General features: G+C 52.6%; 2 protein-coding genes and 1 long non-coding RNA gene across 3 annotated transcripts in view; 1 reads left to right on the top strand and 2 right to left on the bottom strand.

Moving 5' to 3' along the window:
* Nucleotides 1-7058, top strand: part of SUPT6H (SPT6 homolog, histone chaperone and transcription elongation factor) — a 42314-nt gene extending 35256 nt beyond the window's left edge. The window contains 6 exon segments of the mRNA XM_080984073.1: nucleotides 159-283; nucleotides 1244-1356; nucleotides 2062-2139; nucleotides 2229-2395; nucleotides 4308-4498; nucleotides 6028-7058. Coding sequence (XP_080840199.1) covers nucleotides 159-283; nucleotides 1244-1356; nucleotides 2062-2139; nucleotides 2229-2395; nucleotides 4308-4498; nucleotides 6028-6214 — 861 coding nt within the window. The 3' untranslated portion in view covers nucleotides 6215-7058.
* Nucleotides 7059-9428: 2370 nt separating this feature from the next.
* PROCA1 (protein interacting with cyclin A1) lies at nucleotides 9429-16277 on the bottom strand. The gene is made up of 4 exons (XM_080984081.1): nucleotides 15818-16277; nucleotides 13344-13476; nucleotides 12201-12335; nucleotides 9429-10989 (listed from the first exon to the last, which is right to left on the bottom strand). Exons 1-4 carry the CDS (start codon nucleotides 16242-16244, stop codon nucleotides 10320-10322), a joined length of 1365 nt encoding a protein of 454 aa, XP_080840207.1. The 5' UTR covers nucleotides 16245-16277; the 3' UTR covers nucleotides 9429-10319.
* A 2677-nt stretch (nucleotides 16278-18954) lies between these two features.
* On the bottom strand, nucleotides 18955-22200 carry LOC308464636. Its single transcript, XR_013980116.1, has 3 exons — nucleotides 22100-22200; nucleotides 20585-20736; nucleotides 18955-19145 (listed from the first exon to the last, which is right to left on the bottom strand). It is a non-coding gene; the product is annotated as an uncharacterized lncRNA (long non-coding RNA).
* Nucleotides 22201-23580: the final 1380 nt, after the last annotated feature.

Genomic DNA, 23580 nt, shown 5'->3' with positions numbered 1-23580 from the left:
GGGAGGCAATGCTGACTGGGCTTCGCAGCATATCCAAAAGCCCCTTGACTTCCCCTGGGCAGCCATTCAAGGAGGAGAGAAGCCCCTGCTCTGGGTCCCCACCCCCTTCAGAAGCAGCGTTGATAGCCCATTCTGTTACTGCTTTGTCCGTGTGCCAGAAACTGGAGGAGCTCCTGATCAAGACCAAGAAGGAGAAGCCCACCTTCATCCCCTACTTCATCTGCGCCTGCAAAGAACTTCCGGGCAAATTCCTGCTGGGCTACCAGCCACGGGGCAAGCCCAGGTGAGTTCCCCGCCGCCCCCGGGACTAGTCCTTGCAGGAACAGGGGAGGTGATGATAAGATGCCTCTTGGGGGATCACTTTCCCCCTCCTGCCCACCCCCAACAAACCCCCCCTTGGCTTGGAAGCTGCTTTAGGCTGGGCCATGTCTCCATCTAGCCCCATAATGGACAGCGGCTCCCCAAGAAAGAGCAGCTTTTCTGATATCTTCTCAGGAGGTGCTGTGGTCCTTCTGCGCGCAAAGCTAGACTGAGACCCAAGCCTGCTGACAGGCATTATTCCTGATGCTGAAGGGGTGGGAATGGTCAGGGGCAAGGAGAGGGGGCTCAGAAGGGGCTTCAGAAGCTCAGGTGCAGAAATGCAAGTTCCAAAGTCCATCCAGTTCTCAAAACACCCGCAGGAGGACTTGGGGTGCCTGGCAGGATATCTGTTGATGCCCAGGGAGAAAGAGACCTTCCAGATGTGTCTGGACTCCAGCAACAAAGGAGGAGGATGGGAGTTGGAGCCCAGCAACATCCAGTGCCAACTCCCCGCAAGGTCTGGGCTCTTTCAACAGAGCTGCCATGTTTGGAGAAGGGCTGTTGCTCAGTCTGACTCTGAGTGACCTTCTCCGCACAGAGATGTCTGTTGATTGGCTCATTGCATTTAGAGAACGCTTTCTTGCAAGGCACCTGAGGTTCTTTACCATTTTAAATTATGAGAATAAGCAAATGTTGCAAGATATTTTCAGGCCAGCTTCAGGAGCTGGTGGCAGGAACTCCCTGTCCTGGCCTCTCTCGCTTTTGCCCTTCCTCAGGACAGACGTGTCTTAAGTAGTCCCAGGAAATGGGGGGGTGGTCCTCTTAGGTGGTGGATGGCCCAGTCTCCCTGGCCTGGGCCTCATCACTTCCCACCTTGGGATGACTCTGAGCAGGGGTGTTCAACTCAATGTCACCAGAGTGGGGGCCACTTCTCTCCCCGCAGGATTGAGTATGTGACGGTTACACCCGAAGGCTTCCGGTACCGCAGCCACATCTTTCCCACGGTCAACGGGCTTTTCCGATGGTTCAAGGATCACTATCAGGATCCTGTGCCAGGTAATCCCAGCCCCAATTGGGGGACAAAATCGGGGTCAGCGAGAGGCTTCATGTGTATCATGGGGATGCAGGAAAGGCGGCAGCCGTGAACCAGAAAGGCCGCTTCTGACAAAATAGCATGCCCCACTGCGGGGCAGGAGACAGGCTTGATGGCCCCTCCAACGTCGCCCTAGGGCAGGGGTGGGGAGCCAGTGCCTGGCCCCCCCATTATGATATTGTTTGACTCCTTCCCATTGGCCATGCTCGCCACAGTGGCAGATGGGAATTGGAGTCCAGCAACCTCTGGAGAGCGTTAGGTTCCCCCTCCGTGCCCTAGAGCTAGCCAGCCTTCTTCCTCCCTCCTCGGTTGTGAGCGCACACTGGGACCTTGTGAGCCTGGGGTGCTGTCAGCTTTGAGGACAAGAGGTGCCTGATGGAACTGGGACTCCAGCCTTCTGCTTCCTGTCTCCCTCTGAGGCAGCCTGGTGGGACGGCCACCCCCAGGTGGTGGTTATGGGGAGAGGAGGCCTGATGGGGCTGGTCAGACCCGACGGAGAGAGCTTTACTTCCCAGCCCTCTTGACTGCTGGAGCGGCTGCCCTCATTCTGTTGCATGCTGGGGGGCGGGGGGGGTAGATGCCCCATGCGCAAGCAGACCACAGTCCACTTGTGCAGCGACTTGGTCAGATCCCCAGCCCCCGCAATTCACCTCTCTTCCCACCCCCAGGAGTCACCCCCAGCAGCAGCAGCAGGACCAGGACTCCAGCTTCCATCAATGCGACTCCCGCAAACATCAACCTGGCAGGTGAGTCCCCTCTACCGCTGCCTCCCCTGCTTTTCCCGCCTGCTCTTGGCATCTTTGCTCACGGTCTCCGCCTCGCTTCTGCCCCGCAGACCTGACCCGAGCGGTGAACGCCCTGCCACAGAACATGACCTCGCAGATGTTCAGCGCCATTGCGGCCGTGACGGGCCAGGGGCAGAACCCCAACGCCACCCCTGCGCAGTGGGCCTCCAGCCAGTACGGCTACGGAGGCAGCGGCGGCGGGAGCAGCGCTTACCACGTAGGTGAACGCAGGAAGAGAGGGGCCGGGTGGGGCAGAGGGCGGGGACTGGGGGGCACCGGGTGGGGCTGCTCTAGACTCGTTCTTCTGGTTTTCGGGGCAGCACGTCCCAGCCAGCGCTCAGGCTCCGGTTAAGGTAAGAATCATAGAGTTGGAAGGGTCCCCAATGGTCATTAGTCCAACCCGCCTCTCCGGCCTGCTCTTGATTGTTCACACATCTGCCTTCCTTTGGGAAGGACATGGCTCAGCAGTACAGCATCTGCCTTGCGTGTGGAAGGTCCCAGATCCCGTCTGGGTTGGGAGACAACCCCTGCCAGTCAGTGTAGGCAGCACTGAGCTAGATGGACCCAAGGACTGACTTGCTTCCTAGCTGGGCATCTTCTTTTCTCAAAGTGTGGGTATCGCAGCGTCGCCTGCATGCGGTTCCACCGTTTTTCTTCACGTTGCGTTTTCTTCCACTAAACAGAGTAGATGAAAGGGAAATCGGCCACGGGCAAGTGAGTAGCCCCCACTCTAAAGGAATGTGCTGGGGGGGGAGTATGGAAGAGGCAGGCTGGACGCTGGCAAGGGGGAGAGGACGTGAAGGACGCAGCTAAGCTGCCAGCGAGAAAAGGCTTAGCGGAGGAAGAATTTGCTGAGCCGACAGGCAGGCAGGCAGCGCTTGGCCGGCTGAGCTTGCTAATCGCCCGGCAGGCAGGGGCTGTGAGTGGAAGGGCCTCTGGTCCTCCCACTGACCTGGAATTAAGGGCACCTTCCTCCGCTCTTAATCCTGGCACCTCACAAACACTTGGCAGTGCCCTGCGGAGCGCAGTCAGGAGAGGGGGCTGCGTCTCGGGCAGAGGGCTGGGGAAAAGACTTCCTGCCTGAAACTCCCCTGGAGAGATGCTGCTAGTCTGTGTAGACAGGGCTGAGCTAGATGGAGGCAACAGTCTGATTTGGTATAAGGCAGCCTCCTCTTAAATCGGCCTCTAAGGCAGAACCATGAGGACCAGGATCTTGTTACATTTTTAGGGAAAGAGCAGCAGCTCAGGAGCAGAGCACCTGCTTCGCGTGCAGAAGGTCCCTGGCTCAATCTATTTTTACTCAGCGTTAACTGCTTTTCATTCTGAATTTTGAACGGCTGTAATGCACACTGGGACCTGCCAGTAAAGGGTGGGTTATAACGATGATGAGGGGCTGGGAATGCCCCCCAACTTGAAGCCTTGCGGAGCTGCTGACTCGGCAGAAAGCAGCCTCCTTTGACCTCCCATCTCCTGATGGCACACGGACTGGCTGGGTGCAGAGGAACGGTGTGGGGAGCCCCCAAGAGAAAAAGGCTCAGAGCCCGGGGAATGATGAGTGGGAGGAGAGGGAACAGATTGGGAAGAGGAGGTTGAAACTGAAGGGGTAACAGTGGGCAGAAAGAATATTTGACAGAGAGCAGTCCAGACTCAGAGGCAGAAGAAGCCGCCAGTGGCCTCCGTCTCCCCCATGGCCTCCCCGAACCAGAAGAGGCATGAAGAGGGAGAAGCAGAGGCAGGTGCATTGGCATAGTCTCAGATTGCTTGTGAGGGACCTGGTGGGGAAGGGAGGTTTAGGCAGATGTGGGAAAGCAGGGACCTCTTCCTCAGTCCCCACAACTGCCTCATAGGGGCAAGACCTACCGGAACCAGTTGCTGTGCTCACTAGGCCTGGCCTCCTGAGTCAACTTTGCTTCCTTGAATAAAGAGTTAACATCACTGTCGCTGTGTGATTGATTGTTCACCTGCTCCTGACAGCTGGCCGCCTGCGCCCATGACGGTGGCTCCACAAGCTCCTTTTTGATGCTCCCACTCAGCCCTTTTTCGTCATTGGCTAATCTGTACTTTAATCTCTTTCTCTCTCTCTCTCTCTCTCTCTCTCTCTCTCTCTCTCTCTCTCTCTCTTGCTCCAGGTCTTCACGACTCCTGCCCAGCAGCCGGTGGCCACCCCACTTCTGACCCCCAGCTACTCCTACACGACCCCCAGCCAGCCCATCACCACCCCCCAGTACCACCAGCTCCAGGCCAGCACCACGCCCCAGTCCACCCAGTCTCAGCCCCAGTCCCAGCCGTCCTCCAGCTCAGCGCAGAGGCAGCAACCCAAGTGAGTGCTGCAAAAAGGCTCCTTGTTTTATTATTTACTTTAATGACGTTGCATTTCTATCCCACCTTTTCCTCCAAGGAGCTCAAGGCGATGTACATGGTTCTCGTTTAATCCTCACGGCAACCCTGTGAGGTAGGCTAGGCTAAGACCCAGTGAGCTTCATGGTCCTAGTCCAGTGCTCTAACCACTATGCCACACTGGTTCATGATGGAGAAGTGGGGAGGTTGGAGAGGGAAGGGGGAAGAAGAAGAAACCACTGAGGGAGAAAAATGGGGTGGGGTGAGACAAGGAGGAAAGGGCAGCACAGTTCAGTCAATTGATCAGTTGGGTTAAAAATATTCTTGATCTTTGGGGAGATTTGTAGAACACCTGGAGAGGGAAGGCTGGATTAAAACAAGCACTTTTTTCAAAACCAAAAATTAAAAACAATGGCAGGCACCTCTTTAGAAGAGACTTTTCCCCCTATGTTTTGTGTGCATTTCAGTCTCTCTCACAGACTCCTCCAAGGCAGGGCTCACCTGCTGCAGGTGCTTGCCTCACCTGAGGTGCTGGCTTCTTTCAGAGTCGTCTTTAGACAGGTGTGCGTTTTGTGCAGGGGGAGCTGAGCGGCTGAGGCTCCTGCTCTTCACTGGCGCAGGAGAAATCAGAGCAGGAGAAACCAGATTTCTTTCAGCGGGAGGGCAGCCCCTACGGTGGGGGCTTTGCTTGCCCGCTGGGGCCAGAAGTCTAGGTTCAATCCCCAGTGGCATCTCCAGGTGAGGCTGCAGATGTCCCCTGCCTAAAACCCTGGAGAGCCATGGCTGCTGGTAAGTGTAGACAACACTGAGCAAGGGTCTGGCTCAGTATAAGGCAGCTTCCTTTGTCCATATTTAAATCAGCACTTAATTCAGAACAATGAGGACTGGAATCCTGCCATATCTTTAGGACTAGGGCACTTTATTTGCATGCAGAAAGCTCTGAATTCCGTTTCCAGCAGCAGCATCTCCAGGTAAGGCTGAGGGGGGACCCTCTGCCTGGAACCTTTGACATAGCTCTGGTGTATGTCTCTAAACCGTAGTCCTGCACCAAGAGCTCCAGACACACAGCGCTCTCTGGATCAGCCCAGCGTTCGAAACGCCATTGTTCTAGGCACATTTTGCGTCAGGGAATTCACGCGAGTAGTTTCTGAGCTCTGAGGAGCAGTACTGCGCCTAAGATTTCAGGTTAAAACTGCAGACTGGAAGGAAAGGAGGACCTTTTTCTGCCTCCCCACTTCCAGCCAGTCTCTGAAGACAGGAGAAGAAACCCTCTTAAGGGATGGGCATTGGAAGGACTAGGCCGTGTGAAAAATGAGCATAATAGTTTAGCTGCAGTTCATTCATTCTCCGCTTTGCATTCTTGTTATTTGAAAAAGTGCGCCTAGACATTCTGCTGTTGCTTCCGTCACTTCGGCTTAAGGTGCCCTTTAGCCTCCAGCTTTCCTCTCTCCGTTTCTAACACTGGATTGGCCTGTTGTCTTTGACCTCCTTCCTCTCTCCCTCCCTGTCCAGGTCCAGCAGCCACACGGCCATCGACTGGGGCAAGATGGCGGAGCAGTGGCTGCAGGAGAAGGAGGCCGAGCGGAGGAAGCAGAAGCAGCGACTGACCCCCCGCCCCTCGCCCAGCCCCATGATCGAGAGCACGCCCATGTCGGTCGCCGGAGACGCCACCCCGCTGCTCGATGAGATGGACCGGTAGTCCTGCTCCCCTCACTGCCGCTGGAGACCCCCTCCCTCCCTCCTGCCGGCTGGCCACCTCTCTCGGGGTCTTTGTTTCCTTTGCACTGGACACTCGAGGCATGTGCCAGGGACGCTGGGCAGCGCCCTCCTTGTGGCTTGGAGAGGAGAGGCCCTTGTGTATATACTGGCAGCAGAGGCAGCCTTTCTGCTGGGCGGGGTGCCAGTCCTGACCCGGCCCTCCCGCTGCTCTTCTGCGCTTTGCTCTCGCGGCTGGCGTCAGCCGGTCCTCCCGCCAGCGATGTTCTCTTTTTCCGAAACTGCCCCTGGAGTGCTGGCCAGATCCGGCTGCGTGGAGGAATAAAACCTTTGGGATTGGGGGGGCAAGGGGTTCCAGGAGAGGGGCTCTGCCAGTGACTGGGCCAGGGTTTGCTTTCTCAGTCTCTCTCTCTCTCTCTCTCTCTGTGTGTCTGTCTGTCTGTCTTTCTCTCCCTCCTTCTTCGCTCGTTGCCTGTATTTGTATGTATGAAAAGGGCTTTGCTTTTGCCCACCCCCCTGGCATGCCAGGGCGAGGGGGGGCGCTCCGTGGCTGGAAGAGAATCCAGCCTCTCTTGCCCATCCGCTGGCTTTTCCTTGGCACACCCTCTCCGGGACAATATTTATTCAGTTGTGTTACTTTTCAAAAAAAAGGAGACTGCAGAGTTGAACCTGGGGCGACTGCGGCTTTTGTTTGGGAGCTGCGAAGTACCGAGAGAGTGAGAGTTTTGCGGCGGCCTGAATGCCAAGTAGTGCTCCCCCCCTTTACCCACCCCACTGCCCCCCCTCACTCCCAACAGCACCGAGGAATAAATAGTGTTTCTACTGAACCTTTGTGGAGGTTTTCTCTCTCCTTGCTTGCCAGCCAAAGAGGGCAGAGACTGAGTCTGACTGGACTCCCTTGCACAAAACCCAGGGCCAAAGCGGGGGCAGTCGGGAGGTTGTGTGTGAGGGGCGGGAGGGAATCTGTGGGGTAGGAGGAACTGGCTTGTGGGGGGGGGACTCTGTAGATGCAGGGATTGAAGTGCCTTCCTTTTCTGCCCAATCTCCTGTGGGTGGGGGGCTGGGGACAGCTCACAAAGCCCCCGCAACTGTGCCAGCCCTGCGGGGGTGGACAAAGGCTCTGCCTCAATTCCTGAGTGGCGGATCAGGGCCAGGCCATGTCTGCCATCTCTTTCCTTCCTCCCCAAGCCTTTCCCATCCCCATGAACCTTGGGCCTGGTCTGTGCAGCGGGGTGGGGGACACGCTCCTCTTGCCTTGTGCTCTGGAGCCCCCACCAGGTGGAGTCCCTTTGTCGCTTTGTGACTTGTCCTCTCGGTGGCTGTGTGGCTGCTCCTGGGAAACCAGGAGGAGTCTTTGCCTCTAAGCACCATCTCTGCCAGAAGCTGTTTGCTCTCCTTTTCACTCTCATATTCTGGCTGACCTCCCCCAACCCACCCCGGTTTTCTCGCTGTGATTTGCACAGCACTGGATGTTGTCACAATTTTCCCCCACCCTGCCCAGCATCCCTAGAATTGCTGCTTTCCATTTTGTTTCTTAACAGAAACTTTCCCAAGCAATGACGAAAAAGCCCGCTGTCCCACCTCTGCCAGCTGTTCCCCATTCGTCTCTTTGGACGGGCCTCCTCTGGCATCCCTGCCCACTTGGTCGGCCTTGAAGCTGCCCGATTCTGCTCCATCCCTGCGTTTTCGGGGTGAGCCTGGAGCAGTTCTGCTGTTCCTGCAAAGAGGCAACAGCAGCTGCCCGTGGAGTCTCTGCAGGATCCCTGTTGCCTCATTCGAGGCAGGAAAGGGCACTCCCATCCTTTCAGAAACAGGGCAGGCATCTCTGAGGATGCCACCCCAGTCTTAACTCCTGCACTCTAAACATAAGCCTATAAGCTTTTAATATTTAATGCTGTATGGTTTTTAACACTCAATTGGAAGCTGCCCAGAGTGGCTGGGGAAACTCAACCAGATGGGTGGGGTATAAATAATAAATTATTGTTGTTATTATTATCATTATTGACATGTAATAGGGAGTCTCTGGACTGCAGTGGAGCTCAACTGGAAGTATTTGCCTTCCTGCTCAGAGTGGCTCTTCAGAGGTGGTTGAGAAACCCAACAATGTGGGAGAGTGAAGACCAGATAAGCAGGGTGGTAGGAAAAGATGGGGAAAGGCTCAGGCCCATCAGGAAGGGTCCTGGCTTGGTGGTGGGGCCAGAGCCCCGGGGGTAGTCCCTGCACGAAAGCCTGAAGGGCTTCTGCCAGTCAGGGGTGATGGGAGTTGTAGTCCAACAACATCTGGGGACCCACAGGTTGAGAACCGCTGGTTTAGACAATGCTGGGGTGAATGGACCAATGATCTGACTCCATATATAGCAGTTGGATTCCCAATCAAATCACCCCTTTATTCAGACCATGAGGACTGGGAACTTCATTTTGGGTGGGGAGTGCCACAGCTCTGTAGCAGAGTATCTGCTTTGCATGCAGAAGGTCCCAGGCTCTGCCCCTGATGGCATCTGCAGTTAAGGCTGGGACAGAGCCCTGCCTGAAACCCTGGAGATTCATTGCTGCCAGCAGACAACACTGTGCTGCCAAGGAGGCTTTGGGTGCGAATCCTGCCAACTCTAGGGTTCTGAAATTCTAGATGGAACAAATCTGACTTGGTGGAAGACAGCGTCCTTTGCAACCAGACACATCTTTGGCCGCAGGTCCCCAGGGAAAGAAGGAAGGCCTGGAAGCAGAGAAACTGTAAGCCAAAGGTGTAAAAATGCTGGAAATTTGAGAGCATGGGCTTTAAAGGCTACTCCTGTTGGCAGAATCTCTTTCCTTTCTTGTCTGGGAGCAGCAACCTTGATTTCCCCTTAGTGTCCAGAACACCAGTGGCCTTTCATGAAGAAACCAGAAAACACGAGGTGTGCTCAGCAGGTAGATCATTCCTACCCAGAGCCTCTCAAGGAAGGGATACCAATTGGCTTCCACCTGTGAGCAGTCAACATCTGGGGAGGCAGACCCCCTCTTGAAGTGTGGGGAAATGAGCCAAAAGTGCATATCCTTTGGTGGGCCCTTCCAACTCTTCGATTCTAAGGGTCCCACCACATCCTGAATGCACTTGGTACTTTGTGCAGGATTCTGTAGCCCGAGAACCATACCTGGGTCACAACACCAAAAAAACCATGTTCTGGTCCTTTAGATTTAGCTAAGGAGGTCACAAAGGATGAGATTCACAAGCTGCTTTATTTTTCATCATAACATCATAGAATAGGAAGGGACTTGCAAGGGATTGCAATGCAGACATTGATGCTAAAGAACTCCCAAGTCGAAACAAAATTTTAAAAAATAAATAAAAAATTCCTTCCAGTAACACCTTAAGAGTCTGTTATTGGTATGAGCTTTCGTGTGCATGCACACTTCTTCAGATACACAAAAGCTCATACCAATAACTAACTTAGTTGGTCTCTAAGGTGCTACTGGAAGGATTTTTTTTTTTTAATTGTGTTTCGACTATGGCAGACCAACACAGCTACCTACCTGTAACTAGAACTCCCAAGTGTTCAGGATCGAGCTGTTTCTCTCTACCTGAGGATTGTCTGTCTGTCCTGGAAGTAACAAGCATTTCTGATCACGTACTCTCTTTATTTTTCAACAAACTGCAGCAGTGTCGGGGTTAGGGAGCCTTGGTCCAAAACACCTGAGGAGCGACATCAGGTTGGCACCAACTGGGCTTGGGGCTTGAGCCCTGAGGCCTTCTGCCTGCAGAGCAGCTGCTGTGCCCCCTTGGCAGAGCTATTGAGGTTTTGGGAGGTGGTCTTGTGTCCTGTTTTGCTTCTGCCACCTGGCAGACGAAATCCCGCAAAATGCAAGCAAACGGGCGCCAGTTTGCACGACTTGGCAGGATTTCATTCTCGAGTGCATGTATAGACTTCCTGGGGTGGGACACTTGGTGCCAGCGGACTTTGGCAGGCAAGCACCTTTTGACTGGGCAGGGTGGGTGCCAGGCACCCTCAGCTCCTCCAGACCCCTCCCCCCGATGTTTCCCTGCCCTCCCCTGGAGGGGAGCACACACGTAAAGTCAGGGTCTTTGGGCTCGATCTGATTCTGCCTGTTTATTACGCAGCCTGGACTGCGGAGATCTTGCCCCCCGAGTCTGGGTGGGGCAAATGCTGGGACTGTCCATCTCTCTCCCTGAGCCGCCGCCTCCTCCCTTTCCTCTTCCTCGGAGGAGGCTGGACAGTGGGGGGCCTGGGGGTGGCCTTGGGCAGAGCAGTTGGTTGTCTGCCCCCTGGTTCGGCCAATCCTGCAGGGTCGTCGCCAAGGATGGCATTGAACAGATCTTCCTCCCCTAAGTCCGGAGGCCCCACGGGGTCTTGGAAGTCCACCTTGGCCGGCTCTTGCTCCACCAGCTGCTTTGGGAAGGCGGCGGGGTCCTCTCTCGCCGGATGAGGAACGGTCGCAGCCTTTGCCTCTGCCTTCTTCTTCTTCAAGCCTTTCCCCCTTCTGCCTTTTCTTCCTTTGCCCTTGCCCTTCCGCTGCTTCTTGGGGGTGTCGCTGGGCCTCGCCTGGGGGGCAGGAGTGGTCCCAGCCGCTGCCACAACAGCCGGGGCCGGCTTGCGGGGAAGAGGAGATGAACCCGCCGACAGACGGAAGGAGGTGGTGGTGGTGGAAGACTTTGCCGGGGGTGGCTGACGGGTTGCCAGCCCGTCTATGAGCCCCCCGCCGTATTCGTACAGCACCGGATCTTGCGCCACGGCAACTGCCACGGTTGTGTAGTTCTTGCACCTGGCAAAAATTGAGCAGACACAGATAACCAGGAGTTGCAGGGATTCCCTGAGCACACAGGGGAAACTTCACAGGCTGGGGCATCATTTTGGCTCATTTCAAAGCAGGGATGCTGAGGACTAGAAACCTGACTGCTTGATAAAGCAGGGGTGGGGAATCCTGTGGTCTTCCAGGTGTTGCTGGACTTCAGGCCCTGTTAACCCCAGGGAGGGTGATGGGAGGTGAAGCCCAACAAATTTCCCCACCTCTGCTTTAAAATGAAAGAGGTCAAGTTTCTAGTCCTTGTGCTACCATTGCTTCAGAAGTCATATGATTAGCTGGGGAGACGAGGTGTGTGTTTCAAGGCCTGGCAGTGCTTCTGGCACCCATAGCCACACACCTGTGACTACCACCAGCAGGATAAATTACATGCATGGAAAGAAAATGTGCATTTTTCCCATATTTGCATACAGCACATGTTTGCAGAATCTGGATTATTCTGGAGCAGGTTTCTTTCGTTTCATTTTAAGGCCAAGTCCAGCCAGCCCTAGTTGCAGGCTCCCTTCTTGATAATTGATTTGAATAAATTCTGATCCTCCCAGGTGAGTTTAGCAAAAGTGCTTTTGTAACTGTAGAGCATAGAAAAGATAAAGCCCACTAAAACCAAACTGCAGCTTTCCAAGCAATGATAAAAAATCACGTGAAAGAATTTAAAACGTGCAACCTCATTGAAAACCACGATTCTACCAGCAGAAAAGAAAACCAGGCAGCCTCTGTCTTGAATAAAAGCTAGGAATGGGGAGGGAGGCAACCAGGCCGGAATCCCCAGAGGGAGAAGAGGTGGACAGTATGGCATAGTGGTTAGAGTGTCAGACTAGGATCTGGGTTCAAATCTCCCTGTACTCAGCCTTGAAGCTCCCTGGTTGTGACTTTGGGCCAGTCACTGTCTCTCAACCTAATCTACCTTGCAGGGTTTTAAGTGCAATAAGAAAATAGCATAAAAATCATCATCAACAACACCTTCTCTGCTCATTCCTTCCCTTGTTTCCCTCTGCATTCAAAGCAGCCTCTCCCAACTCCCAGCCCCTCTGTTTGTGCTTTGATGGAAAAGCCCGCTCTGTTCTGCTGTGGCAATAATAGCAGAGCCGTTTCTTGAGCACTCATCCTGCTTCTGTTGCTCAAGATTGAAGAGGAGGTTGCTGGGGGCAGAGAAGGAACTAAGAGCCGCTTACCAGACGTAGAGATAAGGCTCCACACATTGCTCTTTGTAGGCAAACTCAAAGCAAGGCACTTGGATGACGTTGAAGAAGGCCTGGCCCACCACGCGGGAGGCTGTGTCGTTCACGGCTCGCAGGCATGCCTTTAACCTATTAAAAAAAGGCGGAGGGGTTTCCATTTCACTTACTCTGCATAGAATAAACATCTAGCTTTTCCATTTGAAAAATCCCAAGGGGGCTCTCAAAACACATCCTTTTAATTTTTGTATTTTATTTTTTTAAAAACCCACACTAACCTTGTGTTGTGCATTGCAGAGGGTTGGACTGGATGACCCCTAGGTTCCCTTCCAACTCTACAGTTCTGTGCCATTGGGGATTGAACCTGGGCCCTTCTGCATGCAAAGCTGGAGCTCAAACCCTGGCAACCCCCTGACGTCTTGGTCTTGTGTTGTTTGAGGTTTTCTATGTTATAACACACAATAGCTGCACAGATTTCTGTCGCCTTATCTGGGCTGGCCTTGAAGATCTGGGTGTTTGGAAGAAATATATGGAGGGGGAGGCAGGGTTGAAGAGGGGCTCCTCCTCCTCACTTTTGGAAACTGCAGGGCCAGCGTTTTGCACGAGAGGCAATAGCTCAGTTGGTTAGAGCGTGGTGCTGGTAACCTGCTAAAGTTGTGGGTGTGATCCCCGTATGAAACAGTTGCCTATTCTTGCATGGCACTACCATCACTACCGGAACGTGGGTGGCGCTGTGGGTTAAACCACAGAGCCTAGGACTTGCCGATCAGAAGGTCGGCGGTTCGAATCCCCGCGACGGGGTTGCTCGGTCCCTGCTCCTGCCAACCTAGCAGTTCAAAAGCACGTCAAAGTGCAAGTAGATAAATAGGTACCGCTCTGGCAGGAAGGTAAACGGTGTTCCCGTGCGCTGCTCTGGTTCACCAGAAGCGGCTTAGTCCTGCTGGCCACATGACCCGGAAGATGTACGCCGGCTCCCTCAGCCAGTAAAGCGAGATGAGAGCCACAACCCCAGAGTCGGCCACAACTGGACCTAATGGTCAGGGGCCCCTTTACCTTTACCATCACTGCCATTCTGTGGTTCTGTGTTTTGGGGGCCCTGCAGAAACTTCCTCCCAAACCCCGCCCCTCCCTTCTGCTCACCTGTTATCGCAATCGCAGTGGCTGATGGTGTGCCATCGGAAATTGCGGTACCCGTACTTGTAGGTGAAAGGGTGGATGACGTGCTGGCAGTGGTCGTGTTCCCGGCAGCACCTGTCCGTCTCCTGGTGAGCTCCTGAAAGAGGGCGGGAGGGATTGGAGGGCGGCAGGTAAAATTAAGAAGCCCAGCCTAGGTATGGCTTTAGAAACAATGGCTCCACAAGCTCATTTCCCGTGTCCCCTGCCCTACCCCGAAAAAGCATCCTTCAGAATAGCAGCATGCATGACCCACTAAGGTAGAGGGTGACACAGTAAAATTCGCAACAGGAACAATAGTAGAATTGGAAGGGACCACCAGGGTCATCTAGTGCCCAGTGTGGAGATCAAACCCACAACCCTGAGCTTAGGAGTCCCATGCTCTGCTGACTGAGCTATTCCTGCTATCGACTGCATGTCTATTCAAAATCCACTTTAACTACTTAGTTTGGTTAATTCAACAAAACTGATGAACTTGATGAGCAATGCCAGCTCTTCAAAGTCTGAGAGTTGCTTGCACCTCCAGCGCTTTTTGCTGCCCCCTGGCATCTTAGCACCCCCCAGGTAATCCCACAGTCCCCTTAGGGGGCACTGCCACCTTCCCTGGTCCAAGCCAAGCAGCTGCCCTTAAGGGGTTTTGGGCTCCTCCTCCGGTCAGCCCCCATCATCATCACATAGCTGTGGTCACAGGAGGACACAGGATGGCCCTCTGTCCTGGATGCTTTAGCTGAGATTTCTGCACTGCAGGGGGTTGGACTAGATGACCCTCAGGTCCCTTCCAACTCTACAATTCTATGGTTCTATGACACATTTCTAAGAGGAGAAGAAAAAGATGTTCATTGATGACTCCGAGCTCTTTTTAAAAAAAATATATATTCATTTTTCATTTTCATTCATTACATCTCAAATTCTTAACGTTTACTATATATTCCTCCCTCCCCTCCAAGACTTCCTCCAACTTGCGTTTCTGGTTTGCTTATATTTTCACCCACTTTGCTATCTCTTAACAGAAAAGGTTATTAATAACATAACTTCAAACCTAAAAACATAAAAAGAAAATTAAATGCATCATCTTATTTCAATATCTTCTAAACATTTTCTGATGCCAATAATGTGGATGTTTATTTAAATAAATAAATAATTAAATAGATGACTCCTAGCCGTAGCTGTCAACGTTTCCCTTTTTTAAAGGGAAATTCCCTTATTCCGAATAGGATTCCTCACAAGAAATAGGAAAAGTTGACAGCTATGCTCCTAGTTCTGACTTTCCCTAGAGACCTTAGATTCTAAGATCAATCATCATCATCAATAATAATAATAATTACTATTAACATTATTGCAATTTACTACCTACCCTGCATCCTAAGGTCCCAGAGTGGGGTGCAACTATTTATTTATTTATTTATTTCATTTCACTTCACAGAATTGTAGAGTTGGAAGGTACCCTAAGGGTCATCTAGTCCAGCCCCCTGAAATACAGGAATTCTCCGCTAAAGCATCTCTGACAGATGGCCACCCAACCTTTGCTTAAAAACCTTCAGGGAAGGAGACTCCGCTCTTCCTGTTGGAAAGTTCCCCCTGACGTTTAGTTGGAATTTCCTTTCTTTTTTGCAACTTGAAGCCATGGGTGCGAGTTCAAGGTGGAGTAACATGGTTCTCCACCCCGCTCATTGACTCCCGACAACAACCCTGTGAGGTAGGTCAGGCTGACGGAGGCAGTGTCTGCTCCAAGGACACCCGATGAGCTCCATGGCGGAGTGGGGGATTCGAACCCTGATCTCCCAGGTCCTAGCCCGACCCTCTAAGCACTACACCACACTGCCTCTCTCAAACATTACGCTGTTCCATCCTTCCAGTCTTCAGGATGGAAGGATGGAAGACTGAAGAAACACCAACTAAAGAATCATGGCAAGAAAAATTGATGAACTATGCAGAACTGGTGAAACTGACATAAGCTACGGGACAAGGATAACTGTGACTTTAAAGATGAATGGGAACTCTTTACAAAGTATCTGAAGACGCAACAAAGCGAACTGATCTCCTTGGCTGGGTTGAATAAACATTCACAAACCTTTTATTGATAATAAGCAGCTAAATAGTTTGAGGATCTATACAACTGTGTAACATGCAGAAAACAGCATTTTTTGAGAAATCAAAAGACTGGAACTGAGGGAAGTCGGGGGGTGGGGGTGGGTGGGTTCTGTGGGGGGAGGGAGGAAAAATGGGGGGGAGTAAGGATGATATGTTTCTGGATAATATGTTTTGTTTTAATTTTGAATTAAAAAGTTATTTAACAAACAAACAAACAAACAAACAAACACTGCCCCGTTTCCAAGTATCCGGAGGGCGCCAAGTTGGCGAAGCAAGAGGCTCCTGGCTGGAGAAGCCCCCCTTCCTCCGTCCCCTCCCGCCCCGCGCCTTCTCCATCTCCAGTTAGGTACCCAGTTCTTCGTAGCTCTCCGCGATGTTGCCGGCTCCGCACCAGAGTGTCCCCGGGTAGGTGAAGCCGCGCTTGGTCCGGCGCCGGGAGGAAGCCTCTCTGCCATCCGCGCCGTCGAGGCAGGCCGCCTTGGCTTCTTCCATCCCGGGGAAGTCGGGCTCCTCCTCCTCCTGCGCCCCCGCGGAACAGCGGCTCAGGAAGGCGGCCACCTCCCGGGACTCTGCGGAAACGCTGCAGCCGCTCAGGCCGGCGCGTCGTCGGGGCGCCCAAGTGGCGCTCAGGAGCTCCTTCCCGTCGGACGCCTCCAAGCGGAGCACGCCGGCCGCCAGCGGGCTGCGGAGGACGCAGAGGGCCGCCGGGGGCCGGGCCGGGTCGGACCCAGCCCCCGCCAGCAGCAACAGCAACAGCGGCAGCGACGTGCCAGGCATCGCGGCGGGAGCCACCGACGGAGCAGGCGGCGGCGGCGGCGGCTTGCTTTCAGCACCAGGGCGCAGAGACAGCGCCCGGCGCGCCCGGCGCCTTTTAAGCCCCGCCGTGCGGTGGCCTGATCCGCGGGGAGGGGAGGGGCTGGAGCCCTCCCTCCCTCCCTCCCTCTCTCTCTCTCTCCCCCGCTCCAAATCTCGACGGGCTCCCAGCTCTGGGAAACAGAAAGCGCAGGCTTTTCTTAGTCCGGGGTGGCGGACGTAGGTCTTCACTTGACAGCTGCGCTGGATGGCTCAGCAGGTGCGTCTGGGTACCAGCGAGTAATCGTGGGATGTTCGAGGCGGAAGAGACCGCAAAGGTCCAGTCCAATCGCCTGCAATTCAGGGAAGCACAGCCAAATGATCCTAGAATCATAGCTCATGGTTTTGGGCATACTTATAGTTTAGATTCCAAGAAAACACCCCAGTCGTGTCAGATGTAGGAGTCTTCCTTGCCAGCTGTTGTAAGGTTCAGCTATAGGATGGACTAGCTTGGAGCGCACAGACGACTCAGGTTCTCACCTTGACATAGAACAAACATTTGTGATCATCATCTGAGGTCCAGAGAGTGGCAACATGAGAACGGGGCCTTTTCAGTGGTGGCTCCCCGTCTGTGGGATGCTCTCCCCAGAGAGGCTCGCCTGACACCTTCATTGCATATCTTTAGGCACCAGGCGAATGTTCTACTTCTCCCAGGCTGATTAAACAATCAATGGCCTTTCAAGTGTGTTTATGGGAGGGGGGTTATTGGTTTGTTTCTCTATTATTATGCATTTTGTGTTTTCATTTTGTATTTTCATGTTGCGAACTGCCCTGAAATCTACAGATGACAAACAACAACAACAGTTGAAGGAAGGGGTCCTAAGGTCCCCTTGCAGGAAGCACAGCAAAACAGGGTGGGCATTGTGTTGGCAGTGAAAAAGTCAGAGCTGCAGGTGTGGGCCTGGCTGGTGCCCCAGATCGAGAGGCTTGCATTCCCACACACGTCTGCAAGGCATGTCACACATCCCAGCTCCCCTTGCCATAGGCCTGGAAAGGAATATTTGCAAAAATATTGCAATGCCACATAAACATCCACAACTGAGTTTGATTCCAGCTGCAAAGCTGGTACTTTAATGTTCCAGATTTAAGTGGGGTCTTCATTCCAAAATCCATATTGGTGCAAAGTCTTCATTAGGCCAACCAAAATGTCCCCAAAATATTTTTTTTAGCAACACTAATATACTTGACAGGCGATCTCTACACCATTTACAAAGAACAAATGTGAAAGCTTTGGCACCAACCAGCTTTTGTTTACTTCCTAGCCTGATGACTTTGTTGTTGTTGTTGATGAATCGTTTAGTCGTGTCCGACTCTTCGTGACCCCCTGGACCAGAGCACGCCAGGCCCTCCTGTCTTCCACTGCCTCCCGCAGTTTGGTCAAACTCATGCTGGTAGCTTCAAGAATACTATCCAACCATCTCGTCCTCTGTTGTCCCCTTCTCCTTGTGCCCTCCATCTTTCCCAGCATCAGGGTCTTTTCCAGGGAGTCTTCTCTTCTCATGAGGTGGCCAAAGGATTGGAGCCTCAGCTTCACGATCTGTCCCTCCAGTGAGCACTCAGGGCTGATTTCCTTCAGAATGGATAGGTTTTATCTTCTTGCAGTCCATGGGACTCTCAAGAGTCTCCTCCAGCACCAGAATTCAAAAGCATCAATTCTTTGGCAATCAGCCTTCTTTATTGTCCAGCTCTCACTTCCATACATCACTACTGGGAAAACCATAGCTTTAACTATACGGACCTTTGTTGGCAAGGTGATGTCTTTACTTTTTAAGATGCTGTCTAGGTTTGTCATTGCTTTTCTCCCAAGAAGCAGGCGTCTTTTAATTTTGTGACTGCTGTCACCATCTGCAGTGATCATGGAGCCCAAGAAAGTACAATCTCTCACTGCCTCCATTTCTTCCCCTTCTATTTCCCAGGAGGTGATGGGCCCAGTGGCCATGATCTTTGTTTTTTTGATGTTGAGCTTCAAACCATATTTTGCGCTCTCCTCTTTCACCCTCAGTAAAAGGTTCTTTAATTCCTCCTCACTTTCTGCCATCAAGGTTGTGTCAAGCCTGATGACTAGTTTTGGATAAATCCGCACACTATTTTGTGATGTTTTGGTTGCCACAATAAAGGCATTGCCTTAAATAGGGATTTACAAACCCTGCGAAGTTTCAGAAGGCTGCTACCTGCCACATACACGGCATGTTTTCCTACCAAATGCTGACAGAGACGAAGCACCATTGCATGTCAGGCATCAAAGGCTGTCAAAGCACCATTGCAGGTCAACGGTCAGATGCTGAGAGGTCACATTTGTCCAATGTGGAAATCGAGAACCGTCAGATGGTAAAACACTAGGTGAATTAGCATTTCAGAGGCTGTTCAGAGGATGTTTGGACTTGGGCCTTCTCAGTGGTGGCGCCTGCCCTGTGGAACACCCTCCCACCAGATGTCAAAGAGAAAAACAACTACCAGATTTTTAGAAGACATCTGAAGGCAGCCCTGTTTAGGGAAGCTTTTAATGTTTAATAGGTTATTGTATTTTAATAGTCTGTTGGAAGCAGACCAGAGTGGCTGGAGAAACCCAGCAAGATGGGCGGGGTATAAATAATAAATAATAATAATAATAATAATAATAATAATAATAATTAAATGTTGTCAAAGCACCATTGCAGGTCAACGATCAGATGCAGAGACGACACATTTGTCCAATGTGGAAATCGAGAACTGTCAGATGATAAAACACTGGGTGAATTAGCATTTCAGAGGCTGTTGGGAAGATGTTTGGACTTGGCACCATGGAAGTCTCCACCCCACCTTCCACAGAGTTTCTTTCTTCACACTCTGAAAGAGCCATAATAATAATAATAATACATTTTTATTTATATCCCACCCTCCCCAGCCGAAGCCGGGGTCAGAGAGGCTAACAACAACAAAGTAACACAGCATTCTAAAACCAATATATTCGAAAATCAATTCAGAATCAAATTAATGGCAACCATTGGGCTAGAGTTCTGTGAGGATTACCAAAGGAGGGGGTCAGACTGTGCCCTGGCCAAAGGCCAGGAACAGCTCTGTCTTGCAGGCCCTGCGGAAAGATGTCAGGTCCCGCAGGGCCCTAGTCTCTTGGGACAGAGCGTTCCACCAAGTCGGGGCCAGTACTGAAAAGGCCCTGGCTCTGGTTGAGTTCAGCCTAACCTCCCTGTGGCCCAGGGCCTCCAAGATGTTTTTATTTGTACGGTCCTACATGGGACATACCAGGCGAGGGGGTCCCGTAGGTACGAGGGTCCTGGGCCGTGTAGGGCTTTAAAGGTCAAAACCAGCACCTTGAACCTGATCCTGTACTCCACCGGGAGCCAGTGCAGCTGGTATAGAACCGGGTGAATGTGATCCCGTGGCAAGGACCCTGTAAGGAGTCTCGCCACGGCATTCTGCACCCGCTGGAGTTTCTGGGTCAGCTTCAAGGGCATCCATGATGCATCCAGGGGAGCCTTTTGGGTGCCCTATGGGTGCACCTATAGGTGCAAGATGACCAAACCTCTCCATTCTGAAGGAAATCAGCCCTGAGTGCTCACTGGAAGAACAGATTCTGAAGCTGAGGCTCCAAGACTTTGGCCACCTCATGAGAAGAGAAGACTCCCTGGAAAAGACCCTGATGCTGGGAAAGATGGAGGGCACAAGGAGAAGGGGATGAAAGAGGTCGAGGTGGTGGGACAGTGTTCTCGAAGCTGCCAGCCTGAGGGAGGCAGTGGAAGACAGGAGGGCCTGGCGTGCTCTGGTCCAGGGGGTCACGAAGAGGTGGACACGACTAAACGACTAAACAACAACATGGGTGCAGGTTTAGGCCAAAAGCTTTCTCCCCCTGGAGCAGCCTGAGGACGAAAGGGTTAGCTCTTCAGCAGCTTCCTTCCCTCCTGCTGCTCCTGGGACTGACCGAGAGTTACCTCGGCAGCCCCCCCTTCTTGAATTCATGACTGGCTTCCAAGAGGGTGGGCTGAGGCCGGTCGCTGTGGCAACTGAGATGGGGTGATCTCGGAGGGCCCGTAGGACGCGGCCTCCTTTGGGATTCCTTCCTTTCAGGCCCCTTCGGGACAGAGCTCTTTGTCCAGAAAGCTGTGCCCGCCATCCCGGGTCAACGAGGTGACCCCCGCCTGCCCTGGTGGACTGGAGGGACCCCTGCAAGCCGGCTCTGGGGCTGAGCTGGTTTCTCCAGAAGTGTTCTAAGAAAGCCCTCTGTGTGGGGGGGGTTTGTGTGCGGATCCTGGGGAAGTTATGCAACCCACCTGTGTCTTGGGCTGGACAAAAATCTAAGGCTGCTTTGAATCCTGGAGTTGTAGAGCTGGAAGGGACCCGAGGGTCATCCATCCCAACCTGCTGCAATGCAGGGACCGCAGCTGATCATAGCGCACATCAGGCCCCAAAAGGTGCAGTTCCCCTACAGAGGGGAGGAGGAAGAAAAGTTGCAGCATTGGGGAAGGAAAATAATAATAATAATAGTAATATAAATAAATAAATAAATAAAATTCCTCCCCAGCCAGAGGGACGTGGGGGGCGCTGTGGGTTAAACCACAGAGCCTAGGACTTGCCAATCAGAAGGTCGGCGGTTCGAATCCCCGCGACGGGGTGAGCTCCCATTGCTCGGTCCCTGCTTTTGCCCACCTAGCAGTTTAAAAGCACATCAAAGTGCAAGTAGATAAATAGGTACCGCTCCAGCGGGAAGGTAAACGGCGTTTCCGTGCGCTGCTCTGGTTTGCCAGGAGCGGCTAAGTCATGCTGGCCACATGACCCGGAAGCTGTACGCCGGCTCCCTTGGCCAGTAAAGCGAGATGGGCACCGCAACCCCAGAGTCGGTCATGACTGGACCTAATGGTCAGGGGTCCCTTTAACTTTACCTTTATCACTTCCCTTAATCTAGACACAAGACTTCGGATGACTTCAGCCTTGCTGAAGCAGGATTTGCCCCACATCCTAAACGAGGAAACCAGCTGGTGGGTTTCCTCTGGGGCACGGGGCACTGCCTTCTCCTGAGCCAAAGCATTGCTCCATCTAGCTCCATGCTGCCAACACTGGCTGGCAGCATTTCTCCGCTGCTTTCCCTTATCACATGACTGGACCTAATGGTCAGGGGTCCCTTTACCTTTACCCCAGCCAGAGCCGGGCTCAGGGCGACTAACACCAGTAAAATTACAATAAAGAAAATAATAGAGGGGGGGAACCCAATTTAAAATGCAGCTTCATTTTAAAAGTAGCCCATAAATCAAAACCGTAAAGGGAGGGAAACAGAAGGGTCAGACTGAATCCAAACCAAAGGCCAGGCGGAACAGCTCTGTCTTGCAGGCCCTGCAGAAAGATGTCATGTCTTTGCTGTTCTCCCTTCTCTCATCACACTAGAACTCGTGACCCCCCCAATGAAGCCCAACTTGGAAGGTTCAGGACAGATAAAGTCCTTCTTCACACAGCACAGAGTTAAACTACGGAACTCCCTGCCACCAACTAGGATGGCTTTTAAAAAGGATCAGACAAATTCATGGAAGAGAAGAGGGATATTGATGGTTTATAGTCAATGGGATAAATAACTATGCAACTTTCGGAAGACATCTGAAGGCAGACTTGTATAGGGAAGTTTTTGATGTTTGATGTTTTATCATGCTTTTATATTTGTTGGAAGCCACCCAGAGTGGCTGGGGAACCCAGTCAGATGGGTGTACAAATAAAATAGTAATAATAATAATAATAATAATAATCCACAATGGCTCGGCTCTGCCTCCACAGTTGGAGCCAGCAATATTTCTCAATACCAGTTGCTAGAAACTGCAGGAGGAGAGAGTTGCTCTTGTGTTCGAATCCTGCTTGGTGGCTTCTGGCAGGCATAAGGGATATGCCACCTTGAGGAACCTGGAGAAAAAGTAGGGATAAAAATGCAATAAATGATGATAAATAATGATAAATTTGCTGCAACCCAGAATCTCTGAATCTCTACTGGAGACACTGGTAAGATCCTGGAGGAGCTGTGGGGTGAGTGACCCACAGCTGTGTTCAAGATGGAGAGGATCCCTTTCGCCCCAGCGGCCTTGGCTGAGCCCTGAGCTGCAAGGCTAGCCTGGCCGTGCCCCTCTGCCAGGGGAGAGGCAGCGTGATTCACCCATTCAAGAAGTGCCCATTCACTCTGCCCAGGGAACAGACCCCGCACTGAGGTGGGAGCCCAGTCTCGGTGCCTTCTCATCCTGCCTTTTTTGTCTTCCCTGGGAAGGCGCAGGCTCAGGCCTGACCCTGGCAGCACAGGGAGGCTGGCGCAGGAGTCCATGCCAGGAACCACCGGAGGGAGAGAGGTCCTAGAACTGTCGAGTTGGAAGGGACCCCAGGGGTCATCTAGTCCAACCCTCTGTAATGCAGGAATCACAGGTGAGGGAGTGGGAGGTGATTAGGTGGGCAGTGTGTTGGGTCCTGCTTCTGGGTTTCCCATGGGGGCATCTGATCGGCCACTGGGAGTGCAGGATGTTGAATTAGATGGACCCCCTTCGACTGGCTGCGCCCAGGCTTGTCTATTGTGATAGCAGAACCTCCACACGTGAGAGCAGTCTACCTCTGAACACCAGACAATGGGGAACAACAATTGGAGAATACTCTTGCCCTCGGAACCTGCTTGTGGGCTTCCCTTTTGGGGCTCTGGTTGCCCACTGTGAGAACAGGATGATCCTTTGGCCTGGTCCAGCAACCTCTTCTGATGTCCTTATATTATTCTGGCTGCTGGTGGTTCAGGAGTTCACTGACTGCATGTGTTTTTAATGAACTCCATGGCGGCTTTTGATTACAACACGTTTTTACTTAAGCTCCTCAGTTTCTTTCCATTTCATTCATTGCATTGATCTCCACTTGGCATCTGGGGCTCTCCCCCTTTCAAGGCAGGTGCAGAGAAGGGCCAGTGAGAGGTGTGGCCTAAAGCAAGAGGGCGTGGCTAGGGAGGGGGTGTGGCCTGAGGAGAGAGTCTCGCCAGGGGCCAGACAGAGGCCTCGAGGGCCACATTTGACCCCTGAGTCTGAGCTCTCCCACCTTTTAAGCTGGGTAGGCCAATGATCATATAAGGCAGCTTCCAACATCCCCTTCTCCCCAAGTCCGCCTGCTTGCAGTCACTGCGTCCAGACCTTGGGGTGTGTGTGTGTGTGTGTGCGGTGTGTGTGTGTGTGTGTGTATATATATATATATATATATATATATATTCTAGCAGTTCTACCAGCCTCCTGTTCTCACAGTGGGACGCGGGTGGTGCTGTGGGTTAAAC

This window comes from Podarcis pityusensis, assembly GCF_964106645.2.
Source record: "Podarcis pityusensis genome assembly, chromosome: 15".
Taxonomy (NCBI): Eukaryota; Metazoa; Chordata; class Lepidosauria; order Squamata; family Lacertidae; genus Podarcis; species Podarcis pityusensis.
This window is presented reverse-complemented; position numbering and strand designations above follow the sequence as displayed.

Coding starts and splice junctions, on each gene's coding strand:
- PROCA1 (XM_080984081.1), bottom strand. CDS start 16,244: ATGCCTGGCACGTCGCTGCCGCTGTTGCTGTTGCTGCTGGCGGGGGCT. Junction 12,336..13,343: donor CACTGCGATTGCGATAACAG/GTGAGCAGAAGG, acceptor TTTTTTTAATAG/GTTAAAGGCATGCCTGCGAG. Junction 10,990..12,200: donor GAGCCTTATCTCTACGTCTG/GTAAGCGGCTCT, acceptor AATTTTTGCCAG/GTGCAAGAACTACACAACCG.